General features: G+C 40.1%; 1 protein-coding gene across 1 annotated transcript in view; it reads right to left on the bottom strand.

Annotated features, from left to right (window-relative positions):
* Positions 1 to 7,973: 7,973 nt before the first annotated feature.
* Positions 7,974 to 14,983, bottom strand: part of LOC117518188 (zinc finger protein Gfi-1-like) — a 32,513-nt gene continuing 25,503 nt past the window's right edge. Inside the window, exons 4-5 of the mRNA XM_034179244.1 lie at positions 8,479 to 8,656; positions 7,974 to 8,152 (exon numbers count right to left, since the gene is read on the bottom strand). Of these exons, the coding sequence (XP_034035135.1) occupies positions 7,974 to 8,152; positions 8,479 to 8,656 (357 nt within the window). The remainder of the gene's footprint in view (positions 8,153 to 8,478; positions 8,657 to 14,983) is intronic.

A 14,983-nucleotide genomic window follows, 5' to 3' on the forward strand; every position in this document is an offset into this window, starting at 1 on the left:
ATCAGCTTTATTTAGTTTGTCAAAATACTTATGACCTCTGATAATGTAACAAGGATGTATTTCCAAATGGTTGATGTGATATTTTTGTAAAACCAATGTTTGATGTAATGATTTGGGTGTCAAAATCCAGCCCCTGGTCCGATAATAAATGCTGATGCATGTATTACGTCCTTGGTGGACGTAATTTGGAAGGAGTCTCAGTAAAATCTGGACAAATTTCACTAATGTTTTGTGGGATACTTGCTGGACAGGTATCATCGGCTGAGATTCTCTCGCGACCTGCCGACGGGCGCCAGCCGACCCACAGGCCTCAGTCAGCTGTGCACAGTGCACGCAACTCGACAACTCACCAAACTTGTTTTATTTAGTGATTTGTTTGTTTTTGGTACCAGAAAAAGCTGTTGGGTTAACAGTCAAATCTGCTCAGGCTGTGTTTAGGATTCAAACACACGATGACTGGGGTTGTGTGAGTAGGCAAAACAAACACAATCTGTGGCAGCCTCTGTGCATGCACAATCACAGTACAAATGTGCACTCGTGGCTTTTTTTCATAAACCTAACATTGTACATGAATACCTTGAATCCATAAACATCATGTTCATTGTTTTTTGGGCTACATACAGGTAGAAAATAAAGAAAATAATAAATGCAACAGCCTGAATGACATCACTTTAATACTATATAAATAAACTTTGAGAAAATGGGTGATTATTATTATTATTATTATTATTATTATTATTATATCTTACTACTGTTAAAAATAAATGATAATATAAAGTAAAATGTAATAATAATATTATTATATGCATGTATCAGTGTTAAATTAGCTTTGTCATAGTCCCATTATATGAAGTAATAATAATAATTACTTTTATTATAGTATTTATTAATTATAATACTTATTGTTGCTGTTATTCCACTATTAGTAACAACATTAAGAAATGATAATACGAGCGAAGTGCCGCACAGTGGCACAAAGCTCGCTCTATGGTAGACGACGGCACAAACCAGAAATGGCACAAAAAATCACCCAGTGGAGAAGAAGCCACAAACCGGACAACATTGTCATGAAAAAGCCATAAAAAGCCACAAACTGATGGTACAGGAAGCCGCAAACCAGAAATGGCACAAAAACTCTGCCCAGTGGAGAAGAAGCCACAAAGCCGACAATGTTGTTGTAAAATGCTACAAACCGATGGTAGATTCTGCAACAATTATTCCATTTTAAATTATTGTTGGATAATACTATACCCAGATAGTGAAGAGCCTCACACATTAATGTCAGCGACATCGAACATATAATGTGTGAAATTCCAAGTGTTCCAATACTTTTGGAGGGCACAGTATCCCAACCTTATGATGAGTGCAGAATGAGTGTGATATTATTACTGTTTTGTTTAAGAATGTTTAATTTTCACTGTTGCTGCACTTTGTGTCAAATCAACACAATATGATAATTTGGCCATATTGTAGGCAAAAAAGAAAAATGCTTAAAAATCTTCAGAAACTGAAATGTTTTAGCCATGCTCACGCTCCACTGAAGCATTTACTAAAAAAAAAAAAAAAAAAATAAGTCTGAAGGACCTAAATGACATGGTGAGATACTGAAGAGCTTCGCTGATCATGTCCGCAAAATATACATATTAAAAGGTTAAATGTAATAACCTTTTTCTCTTCACCCTGTATACCTCTGATTTCTGCTATTGTTGGATGCATCCATTACAGCCATTGTTGGATGCATTAGGGACAACAGAGAGGAGTACAGGAGCCTAGTGAGGGACTTTGCTCTCTGGTGCCACACAAACCATCTACAGCTCAACACCTCGAAGACAAAGGAGCTGGTCATTGACTTTGGGAAGTCCAGACCAAGGCCATGACCAGTTCTGATCGACGAAGCTGAGGTGGAGGCTGTGGATTCCTACAAGTACCTTGGGTTGTGGCTGGACAGAAAACTGGACTGGACAACCCACACCAACCACCTGTACAGGAAGGGACAGAGCAGGGTGGACTTCCTGAGGAGGCTGCAGTCGTGTAACATCTGCAGGAAACTCCTGTGAATGTTCTACCAGTCTGTGGTAGCCAGCATCCTCTTTTACACGGTGGTGTGCTGGGGGACAGCACATCCAAGAAGAACACATCCAGGCTGGACAAACTGATCAGGTGGGCTGGCTCTGTGGTTGGCATGAAGCTGGACTCTCTGGTGATGGTGGCAGAGAAGAGAACACTGGACAAACTGCTGGACATTATGGACCATGCCAGTCACTCTCTGCACACCGTCATCAGGAACCAGAGGAGCCTCTTCAGCCACAGACTGCTCCTTCCCAAGTGCAGGACCAACAGACTGAAAAACTCCTTTGACCCTCAGACCATCAGACTGTACAACTCATCACTCAGGGGGAGTAGGAGTAACAGGAAGACAGAGGACAGAAATAAGAGGAACAGTAGTAGCCAGTAGCAAGCAATATTTCTGGTATTTATATTTGTGTATTTATATTTACATTTGCAAATTGTTTTTTTTCCCAGAGTTCCAGAAGGTTCTGTGCTAGGACCAATTTTATTCACTTTATACATGCTTCCCTTAGGCAGTATTATTAGACGGCATTGCTTAAATTTTCATTGTTACGCAGATGATACCAAGCTTTATCTATCCATGAAGCCAGAGGACACACACCAATTAGCTAAACTGCAGGATTGTCTTTCAGACATAAAGACATGGATGACCTCTAATTTCCTGCTTTTAAACTCAGATAAAACTGAAGTTATTGTACTTGGTCCCACAAATCTTAGAAACATGGTGTCTAACCAGATCCTTACTCTGGATGGCATTACCCTGACCTCTAGTAATACTGTGAGAAATCTTGGAGTCATTTTTGATCAGGATATGTCATTCAAAGTGCATATTAAACAAATATGTAGGACTGCTTTTTTGCATTTATGCAATATCTCTAAAATTAGAAAGGTCTTGTCTCAGAGTGATGCTGAAAAACTAATTCATGCATTTATTTCCTCTAGGCTGGACTATTGTAATTCATTATTATCAGGTTGTCCTAAAAGTTCCCTGAAAAGCCTTCAGTTAATTCAAAATGCTGCAGCTAGAGTACTGACGGGGACTAGAAGGAGAGAGCATATCTCACCCATATTGGCCTCTCTTCATTGGCTTCCTGTTAATTCTAGAATAGAATTTAAAATTCTTCTTCTTACTTATAAGGTTTTGAATAATCAGGTCCCATCTTATCTTAGGGACCTCATAGTACCATATCACCCCAATAGAGCGCTTCGCTCTCAGACTGCAGGCTTACTTGTAGTTCCTAGGGTTTGTAAGAGTAGAATGGGAGGCAGAGCCTTCAGCTTTCAGGCTCCTCTCCTGTGGAACCAGCTCCCAATTTGGATCAGGGAGACAGACACCCTCTCTACTTTTCAGATTAGGCTTAAAACTTTCCTTTTTGCTAAAGCTTATAGTTAGGGCTGGATCAGGTGACCCTGAACCATCCCTTAGTTATGCTGCTATAGACGTAGACTGCTGGGGGGTTCCCATGATGCACTGAGTGTTTCTTTCTCTTTTTGCTCTGTATGCACCACTCTGCATTTAATCATTAGTGATTGATCTCTGCTCCCCTCCACAGCATGTCTTTTTCCTGGTTCTCTCCCTCAGCCCCAACCAGTCCCAGCAGAAGACTGCCCCTCCCTGAGCCTGGTTCTGCTGGAGGTTTCTTCCTGTTAAAAAGGAGTTTTTCCTTCCCACTGTCGCCAAGTGCTTGCTCACAGGGGGTCGTTTTGACCGTTGAGGTTTTTACGTAATTATTGTATGGCCTTGCCTTACAATATAAAGCGCCTTGGGGCAACTGTTTGTTGTGATTTGGCACTATATAAATAAAATTGATTGATTGATTGGTTTCAGGCTCAACATGCCACTAAATTCCCTCAAGATATCAAGAGATCTTGTTTATTGTCAAACCAGGACGTGTTGATCCAGGAAGTATTCAACATTTGAGGATTTTTTTTATTTAATGACACAAACAAAAAGTTACACAGAAACCTTACAGAGGATTAAATACAACACCAAAAACAACATAAAAAAGTTAAACACATTTGACATTTCTTGTTTCACTGACTCAAAATGTGGCACTTCCTGTTTCAGTCTCAACTTCCCACTGAATTCCCATGAGATCCCATGAGATTTTGTTTACTGTCAGTCCAGGAAGTGTCAATCCAGGAAGTATTCAATATTTGACATTTCCTGTTTCGCTGTGAGCTCAAAATTTGGCACTTCCTGTTTCAGTGTGAACTTGCTGCTGAATTCCCGTGAGATTCCACGAGATCTCGTCTACTGTCAATCCAGGAAGTGTCAATCCAGGAAGTGTTCAACACTTGACATTTCCTGCTTCACAGTGGACTCAAAATTTCGCACTTCGTGTATGGGACTCAGGGTACCATGAGCAAGCTTCGTGGCGGTGCACAGCGCTTCGCTCGTATACATTTATTGTTATAATTAATAGTACAATAATACATATTATTAATCATTTATTCATTTATTTTCCACACTTATTATTCCAATTAAGGGTCACAGGGAATAATAATAACTACAACCCCTGGCAAAAATTATGGAATCACTGGCCTCGGAGGATGTTCATTCAGTTGTTTAATTTTGTAGAAAAAAAACAGATCACAGACATGACACAAAACTAAAGTCATTTCAAATGGCAACTTTCTGGCTTTAAGAAACACTATAAGAAATCAAGAAAAAAAAATGTGGCAGTCAGTAACGGTTACTTTTTTAGACCAAGCAGAGGGAAAAAAATATGGACTCACTCAACTGTTCGCTCGCCTGGCATAAATGTTTTATTATTGCTGTTAACAGCTCTCCCTGCATCCCACAATCAAGTTTTATGTCTCTTTTTTTCAGGACAACCTGTACTTTCAAAATATATATGCTATAGTTGTGTTTTATAAGTGTAATAAAGGTTTACAATCAGAAATAAGAAAGGAAAAGTAAAGCGGAAAATAATTTTCCACACACATTTATTCAAACACACAGCAAACTATAATAAACAACTGTTGTGACACTTTATAAAGGTAATTTTGGCTCTTGTGTGAAAGACTCTACAACAAAAATGTTCAAACAATAAACACAAATGTACATTTTGAACAATATATACAAAATGGTCTATGCGTTTTGTCTTCATCTCAAAGCAATTTCTGTCTGCTGTTACACAAAGGTCACAAACTTCTACTATGAAGTTGACTGTGTGTTTGTTCTCTCCTGCTGTGAAAGCAACATTCACACTTCGAGGCTCATTCAGTTTGAGGAGCAGCCCCTCCCCCCTCGCTCCATTGATATGGTAAACAGTGCTTTACGCAGGAGCAAGAGAGCTTGCCACAGGTTTATCCAGTAACATTCACAGGAAAACTCATCTAGCAATCCTGATACTCACACACTGTTTGAGCATGTGAGATTGTATGAGAGGCTCTGCTCCATCTGCTCACTTTCATTTTCATTGTGCGTAATGGCGCAGGTTGCATTGGAGCAGCCAGGGGGCTATTCAAACGGGCCAACTAGTAACACAGCACTCCTAAAAACAATCTTTGGTGTGTCACGTGAGGTGAATCTGCCCTACGATTGGGTTTTGGAATACCATGTGACGATGAACCAATTCCGACTGGACACTCACATTGCTCATGTCATCACACAGCTTCTATGAGGAGTACAAAGATGGTGGACAGTGGCTTGAAAGTCTGCGGAGTTAACTTTTCAGCAAAAAAAGTAAGTTTCTATCTCACATCATTAAAAAGTTATTTATAATTTAGTAAAGCTTGGTCTCAGCTGTCGTATACAACGGCATCGGCCCCAGAGGGTTAAACCCTTAGATCTTCAGCAAATGTATTTATAAAAAGAAACTGCATGAACTACACGTCTTTTTTAATTTTCTAATAACAAGTTTATTCAATGGGGAGAAAAAAAATGCTAAATTATTGTTGTGTCGTAACTTAATTTTTGTTCAGCCTTTGTGACCCGTCTTCATGAACTTAGATGCAAAAATGTTGAAATTGGCCCTATCCTGCAATGATAAAGAATCCTTTAAAAAATTACTGGATCTGGATTGTGTTCCGGATCATTACCAAAATTTAATGACTTCTAAGGTAGTCCAAGTTACACCCCTGGTAAAAATTTCATTGAAATCCGTTGAGGATTTTTTTGAGTAATCCTGCTAACAAACCAACCAACCAACCAACAAACAAATGGATGCGACCGAAAATATAACCTCCTTGGCGGAGGTAATAATAATAATAGGGTGGCACAGTGGTTAGTGGTTAGCACTGTTGCCTGATGGGCGTGGGATTGCTTCCCACCTGGTCCTTTCTGTGTGGAGTTTGCGTGTGCTCATTTTGTTTGAATGGGTTCCCTCCAGCTTCCATACACGCATGTTGGGTGAAATGGAATCTTTAAACTGATTGTAGGTGTCAGTGGCTATGTTTATGTTTACATGCCATTAATATTCGGGGATAAGGTCAATATTCCAGTTTCTGAATCATTAGGAATAACCCGTTTACATGCTTAAGCAGACAGAGTTACTCCTGTATACATGGTCATTGGTATCATTTGGAATATCCCCATCTAAACAGTGACGCATGTCTTCCACCGGTGCTTGATTTGGTCTGGCGTTCGTGCAAATCCTGCTTCAAGTAACTTCGGCCACCTTCTTGTAAATGTCACTATCTCGGTACATTCTACCGTCATTAAAAGACAATATATTTGTATATACGTCTTTCACGATACTAATGAAGTACTCGGTTTCCTCCTCACTCCAAAAGTGTGGCGCTGTGCTGCCGCGTCTGGATTTCCCCATGCTTGCTTATCTCTGCTTCTGTGGTGTCCGGTGGGTTGCGTGCCCCGCATACAAGTAGTTGCCGTACTCAAACGTCCAAGATTCCTTGTGGATAGGACATGCGCAGAACACAAAATAATGTTCCTTTCTATGGGGATATTCCGATGCATGTTTTTATGACCTGATATTCGGGTTAGAAAAGGAGTAACCCAGGGGTCTTATTCGGGTTTTTAAAAACCGGAATATAAGCATATTCGGGTTTTTGCGGGTGTTTACATGGCCGTGAGCAACCGGGTTATTGCTAATATTCCGGTTATGAAAGGGTTATGAAAGAGTTATTGGCTGCATGTAAACATAGTCACTGTGTTTGTTTGAGTGCATGTGGCCCTGTGAAAGACTGGTGTCCTGTTCAAGGTGTTCCCTGCCTCATGCCCTATGACTACTGGAATATGTTCCAGCCTCCCGTGACCCTCAACTAGTTAGTTTAAAGTGGGTTTAGCTGATTTAATCAGATTTTTTAATGATTTTTGGGGGATTTAAACTGTGCTGTGTTGTTTTCTTGATGACGTGTGTTAAATGACATGCTCAGTTCTCTTCCATAGGAAATAAAGTCTTCATAGAATATTTCACTGATTTTATTTTAAATTCTCTAAAATCAAACAGGAAAAAATATACAGAATTTTTTTTTAATTAGCATTATCATTATTATTATTTGTAAAGGTCATGTGCAAAATGGAAAGTCAGGCTTCTGATGCCGGGCAGTAACAATTGTCATCACACAGTCTGTGTGTCGGCCCTCCAAAGTTTGAAGAAGCTCAGCTTTTCTGTGTCCTTATCATCCATCGGGTTGCTGAAAGTGTTTTGGACTGAATGTGTTCACAGCTTATCTCTGGTCTTCTGCACTTTCACAATCTGCAGAGGAAAAATACTTGTTTTTCTCACCAGTGTCTTTGCACTGCAAACTCTCCACGTTAACTATTTGTTATCATAAATTAAAGCAAACCCACCACACCGGCAGGCTGAGAGGATTACATATTCCAAATGCACACCAACAGGGTTTTTTGTTTGTTTTTTACCAAAGACAAAAGTGGAACATAGTGACACCTGTCCCAGGAACAGTTCCAGCGTGCTGGCGTCACCGAGGACGGCTTATTTGAGTCCGTGCTGTGTCTCCTTGTGCCTGCGCAGGTCCACTTTGCGCTGGAAGCCTTTGGCGCACAGGTCGCAGCCAAACGGCTTGTAGCCGGTGTGCTTGCGGCTGTGCGTGATCAGGTTGGAGCTCTGGCTGAACGCTTTCCCGCAGACCTGGCATTTGTGTGGCTTCTCACCTGAAAACACATCAACAGGGTCACGCAGTGTACACATGCTCCAGCTCTTAAAGCATGCTTCTCAGTGCTGTGACTGGTTGTGCACAGTTCAGCAGTGTGTCACGCGCATGCATGCGCTTGCCTGTGTGGATGAAGGTGTGTTTCTTCATGTCGGACTTCTGGTGGAACCTCTTCCCGCAGTACTGGCATGGGTATGGCCGCGTGTCCGAGTGGATGAGGAGGTGCGTGGACAGTGTGGATGACCTCTTGAAGCTCTTGCCACAGATCTTACAGTCAAAACTTCTTTCCTGGAATGGGGAAAAACAATATTTGTTTAGATTTCATACAATCAGAGATATGGAGGAAGTATGAAAGGTGAAAGGTCACCTGTGAGTGCACGGCTTTGTGCTGCTCCAGGGTCACCGCATGCCCAAACGTTTTACCGCACATTTCACACGCAAACGGCCTCGTGCCGCTGTGCGTTCTGCGGACGTGCACTTCCAAACCGTGTGGAGTCGAAAATACCTGAAACCAGAAAAGTGTGTTTGTGTAAATCCACAAACACAGTAGTTTTCCAACTCAGCTTCATTTCTATAGGGCTTAAAAACAACTACAGCTCTCACAAAGTGCTGTACATGACACATAAAATACTAAGAAATAAAATTTTATGAGACAATAAAACAAGTTTTAAAAAAACACTAAAACAGAAAGAGTAACCAACAAATAAATGAAATTAAGAATATGAATAAGAATAGAGTCTAATGTTGGGTTAAAAGCCAAGGAGTAGAAATGGGTTTTGAGACCACTTTTAAAAGTGGACAGTGAGGGGAATTCTCTGATGTGGAGTGGAAGCTCATTCCAAAGAGTGGGAGCAGCGACAGAGAAGACTCAGTCCCCTCTGAGCTTCCGCTTCGACCTCATCACCTCCAGGAGCAGCTGATCGACTGACCTGAGGCACCGAGTAGGTGTGTAGAGGTGGAGTAGCTCAGAAAGGTAAGGCGGGGTGAGACAGACCACTGAGAGCTTTAAACGCAAATAAAACAATCTTAAAATGAACTCTAAAATGCACAGGCAGCCAATGGAGGAAGGCTAGAATGGGAGTGATGTGCTCCCTCTAACGTGCTCCAGTTAGGAGGGAAGCAGCCGCAGTTTAGACCAACTGGAGACATGAGAGGGTTTACTCCAAAATAAAGCGCGTTACAGTTACAGTGCATTACTGTCTCAAAGTGCTGTAATGCAATAAATGGCTTGATCTTTGCCAACAGCCTAAGATGATAAAAAAAACTTTACAACTGTATTAATCTGTCGATCCAGTTTAAAATCACTGTCCATATTAAAACCCAAGTTAGAAACCATTGGCTTTGTAACAAAAGCAAAAGGACACAGGTCAACAAGATGTTGATCAGAAGAAACACTGGGGTCAAAGACTATCATTTCTGTCTTCTTCTCATTAAAATTCAAAAAGGTTCAAGGCCATCCAGCCTTTAATGTCTTCGAGACGCAGCATAAGAGGCTTGAGGGAGTAAGCATCCTTCTTCCTAAGAGGCACATAAATCTGGCTGTCATAAGCATAAAAGTGGAAGGTAATGCTGCATTTTCTCATAACAGAGCCCAGAGGCAGTAGGTAGAGAGAAAAGAGAAAGGGGCCCTAGAATTGATTCTTGTGGAACCTCATAAGACAGAGGTGCTTAGTAAGATTGGAAATCACCTAGTCTCACACAGATAGTGCTATCCTCAAGATAAGACCTGAACCAGTCCAGGCCACTACTCTGCAGGGGTCGGTCTTCTATGGTGTCACCTGGGAGCACCCACACCCCATACAGTCTGACTGGCCACCCCATGTACCACCTCTTGGTCATGTCAATTATTGTGCTGGTTGTCAGCCACCATCGTATGATCAAACAGAAACAAAACTGAAACCTAGTATAAGACTGGACTGGGTAAGAAAATATACAAGGTTTTCATTTTGAAACAAATACAGGTTGTGGTTCCAGGGCTGTGCTGATTAAATGCTGTAGCTTCACCGGTAATGGATTTCCTCGTCCTCGTGCGTAGCAGCATGCAGTAGCGTGCGCTGGCCAAAGATGAGGTAAGATTATTACAATAAGAACACTATGTTTCTATAATTTCTATCAATATTTATGAGAATTGTCACAATGTTTGGCAAACTACTTTTACAGTTAATCTGGTTCTGTTTGCATAAGAAACTGTTCTTAAGGGTCCCTTCACACATAGTGCAAATTTGGTCGAATTGTGCATTAAGTGCACATGAAGCAGAATTGTATGCAATCCGTGTAATTTCATAGCTGCTTCCAACACCTCGTACACCTGTTGCTACAATTATTTGCGCACACCAGCGGCTGAAAGACAGAGTGTGCGCTGTGTGAGCCCAACGAAACCCTCTCGCAGCAGGTGTCAGCTAAATTCCAACTGACACACACGAACATCTAACACCACTCATTTGGAAAATGTGTGGCCATTCGCAGTCTTGGCACGACAACAGACTGCAGACAATCACTGTCATACTCGCAGTGAAATTTGTCTATGTTCTCCATGAGTGTGACTTTGCAAACACACACTCTGGCACGTGGGTGTGTGCGCTCCACTGTCAGGAGGCGTGGCTTCCGACATAAGCAGCTGTGGGGATCTGTGGATCTGAATATCCCAGCTGGACAACACCGACTGTGTTTGGACAGACATGGAATAACAACGGTCCACTGTGACGCGCGTGTGTCTGATTGCTGTACTTAGTGGACATACATAAAAACATATATTGTCATTGCAACAAACTACAGCCAGCAAGTGCACGCACGGAGCGGACAATGACAGCCTGCCAAGTTGAAACGGACCATCATGCCTGCCCGTCGGCGTGATGTGTCATGACGCGCTAATTCGAACTGTTTAGCCGTATTGGACCAAACTTCACACTATGTGGGAAGGGGCCCTAAACAAGTTCTGTTACAGTTAATTTTGTTCTGTTTGCACAGGGAACTGTTCTTAAACAACTGCTGTTACAGTTAATGTAGTTCTATTTGCACGAGGAACTGTTCTTAAACAACTGCTGTAACAGGTAATTTTGTTCTGTTTGTGCGGGGAACTGTTCTTAAACAACTGCTGTTACAGTTAACGTAGTTCTGTTTGCACAAGGAACTGTTCTTAAACAAATGCTGTTACAGTTCATTTGGTTCTGTTTGCACGAGGAACTGTTCTTAAACAACTGCTGTTACAATTAATTTGGTTCTGTTTGCATGAGGAACTGTTCATAAACAACTGCTGTTACAATTAATTTGGTTCTGTTTGCAAGAGGAACTGTTCTTAAACAACTGCTGTTACAGTTAATTTGGTTGTGTTTGCACGAGGAACTGTTCTTAAACAACTGCTGTTACAGTTACTTTGGTTCTGTTTGCACGAGGAACTGTTCTTAAACAACTCCTGTTACAGTTAATTTGGTTCTGTTTGCAAGAGGAACTGTTCTTAAACAACTGCTGTTACAGTTAATTTGGTTCTGTTTGCACAAGGAATTATTCTTAAACAACTGCTGTTACAGTTAATTTGGTTCTGTTTGCAAGAGGAACTGTTCTTAAACAACTGCTGTTACAGTTAATTTGGTTCTGTTTGCACAAGGAACTATTCTTAAACAACTCCTGTTACAGTTAATTTGGTTCTGTTTGCAAGGTGAACTGTTCTTAAACAACTGCTGTAACAGGTAATTTGGTTCTGTTTGCAAGGGGAACTGTTCTTAAACAACTCCTGTTACAGTTATTTTGGTTCTGTTTGCAAGGGGAACTGTTCTCAAACAACTGCTGTTACAGTTAATTTTGCTCTGTTTGCAAGAGGAACTGTTCTTAAACAACTGCTGTTACAATTAATTTGGTTCTGTTTGCATGAGGAACTGTTCTTCAACTGTTGTTAGTTAATTTGGTCTGTTTGCATGAGGAACTGTTCTTAAACAACTGTTGTTACCGTTAATTTGGTTCTGTTTGCACGAGGAACTGTTCTTAAACAACTGTTACAGTTAATTTGGTTCTGTTTGCACGAGGAACTGTTCTTAAACAACTGTTACCGTTAATTTGGTTCTGTTTACAAGGGGAACTGTTCTTAAACTACTGTTAAAGTTAATTTGGTTCTGTTTACATGGGGAACTGTTCTTAAACAACTCTTCAAGTTAATTTGGTTCTGTTTACATAGGGAACTTTTCTTAAACTACTGTTACAGTTCATTTGGTTATGACTGCAAGGGGAACTGTTCTTAAACAGGTCTAACAGTTCATTTGGTTCTGTTTGCATGGGGAACTGTTCTTAAACTACTGTTACAGTTAATTTGGTTATGATTGTACGGGAAACTGTTCTTAAACAAGTCTTACAGTTAATTTGGTTATGATTGCACGGGGAACTGTTCTTACACAAGTCTTACAGTTAATTTTGTTCTGTTTGCACGAGGAACTGTTCTAAACAACTGCTGTTACAATTAATTTTGTTCTGTTTGCATGAGGAACTGTTCTAAACAACTGCTGTTACAATTAATTTGGTTCTGTTTGCACGAGGAACTGTTCTTAAACAACTGCTGTTACAGTTAATTTGGTTCTATTTGCAAGGGGAACTGTTCTTAAACAACTCCTGTTACAATTAATTTGGTTCTGTTTGCATGAGGAACTGTTCTTAAACAACTGCTGTTACAGTTAATTTGGTTCTGTTTGCAAGGGGAACTGTTCTTAAACAACTCCTGTTAAAGTTAATTTGGTTTTGTCTGCATGAGGAACTGTTCTTCAACTGTTGTTACAGTTAATTTGTTTCTGTTTGCATGAGGAACTGTTCTTAAACAGCTGTTGTTACAGTTAATTTGGTTCTGTTTGCACGAGGAACTGTTCTTAAACAACTGTTACAGTTAATTTGGTTCTGTTTGCATGAGAAACTGTTCTTAAACAACTGCTGTTACAGTTAATTTGGTTCTGTTTGCATGAGAAACTGTTCTTAAACAACTGCTCTTCCAGTTAATTTGGTTATGATTGCACGGGGAGCTGTTCTTAAACTACTCTTCCAGTTAATTTGGTTCTGTTTACAAGGGGAACTGTTCTTAAACTACTGTTAAAGTTAATTTGGTTCTGTTTACATGGGGAACTGTTCTTAAACAACTCTTCAAGTTAATTTGGTTCTGTTTACAAGGGGAACTGTTCTTAAACTACTGTTAAAGTTAATTTGGTTCTGTTTACAAGGGGAACTATTCTTAAACTACTGTTAAAGTTAATTTGGATCTGTTTACACATGGAACTGTTCTTAAATGTTTCTTACAGTTAATTTGGTTCTGTTTACATGGGGAACTGTTCTTAAACTACTATTACAGTTAATTTGGTTATGTTTGCATGGGGAGCTGTTCTTAAACTACTATTACAGTTAATTTGGTTATGTTTGCATGGGGAGCTGTTCTTAAACAAGTCTTACAGTTAATTTGGTTATGTTTGCATGGGGAGCTGTTCTTAAACAAGTGTCACAGTTAATTTGGTTATGTTTGCATGGGGAGCTGTTCTTAAACAAGTCTTACAGTTAATTTGGTTATGTTTGCATGGGGAGCTGTTCTTAAACAAGTCTTACAGTTAATTTGGTTATGTTTGCACGGGGAACTGTTCTTAAACAAGTGTCACAGTTAATTTGGTTATGTTTGCATGGGGAGCTGTTCTTAAACAAGTCTTACAGTTAATTTGGTTATGTTTGCATGGGGAGCTGTTCTTAAACAAGTCTTACAGTTAATTTGGTTATGTTTGCATGGGGAGCTGTTCTTAAACAAGTCTTACAGTTAATTTGGTTATGTTTGCACCGGGAACTGTTCTTAAACAGGTCTTACAGTTAATTTGGTTATGTTTGCATGGGGAGCTGTTCTTAAACAAGTCTTACAGTTAATTTGGTTATGTTTGCATGGGGAGCTGTTCTTAAACAAGTATTACAGTTAATTTGGTTATGATTGCACGGGGAACTGTTCTTAAACAAGTCTTACAGTTAATTTGGTTATGATTGCACGGGGAACTGTTCTTAAACAAGTCTTACAGTTAATTTGGTTATGATTGCACAGGGAACTGTTCTTAAACAAGTCTTACAGTTAATTTGGTTATGCTTGCACGGGAAACTGTTCTTACACAAGTCTTACAGTTAATTTGGTTCTGTTTGCACAGGGAACTGTTCTTAAAGAACACTGACTTAACAGACATGGTTTGCTTTTTTGTTCTTCTGGTCTCATTTAAGTTAGCATGGACATGCTCTTCACTGTTGCAGCACAAGTAATTTGTTGCATTTCTGTGTGTGGACATGTTTTCCTTGTAGGGTGATGAAAAGGACAAAGGGAGATATTCAAGAACAAGAAAATTCAGAGCATGAACAGTGCAGGTCAGCAGTCTGAAAGCTGTGAAATCAGCAGTGAAATTCAGAGTCAGTCTGAATACAGCAGCCAGGGATCACATGCTGAACAATTCTTCCAGCGCCAGACCAGCACTCATGGACCTTCAGGTGAAAATTCAGATATGAGAAAATCTATTTAAAAATGTGTATAATATGTTGTTCTGCAGGATTTTAGAGTTGTTCAGTGAATGAAGTAACTTAATTACCTACTTTCAATTACTTAAGTAAGGTGGCATTGTGCACTGTATACAGTGATGAAAATAAGTATTTGAACACCCTGCGATTTTGTAAGTTCTCCCACTTAGAAATCATGGAGGGGTCTGAAATTTTCATCTTAGGTGCATGTCCACTGTGAGAGGCATAATCTAAAAAAAAAAATCCGGAAATCACAATGTATATTTTTTAAATAATTTATTTGTATGTTACTGCTGCAAATAAGTATTTGAACATCTACCAAGCAGCAAGA

The sequence above is a fragment of the Thalassophryne amazonica genome, chromosome 10 (assembly GCF_902500255.1).
Source record: "Thalassophryne amazonica chromosome 10, fThaAma1.1, whole genome shotgun sequence".
Lineage (NCBI taxonomy): Eukaryota > Metazoa > Chordata > Actinopteri > Batrachoidiformes > Batrachoididae > Thalassophryne > Thalassophryne amazonica.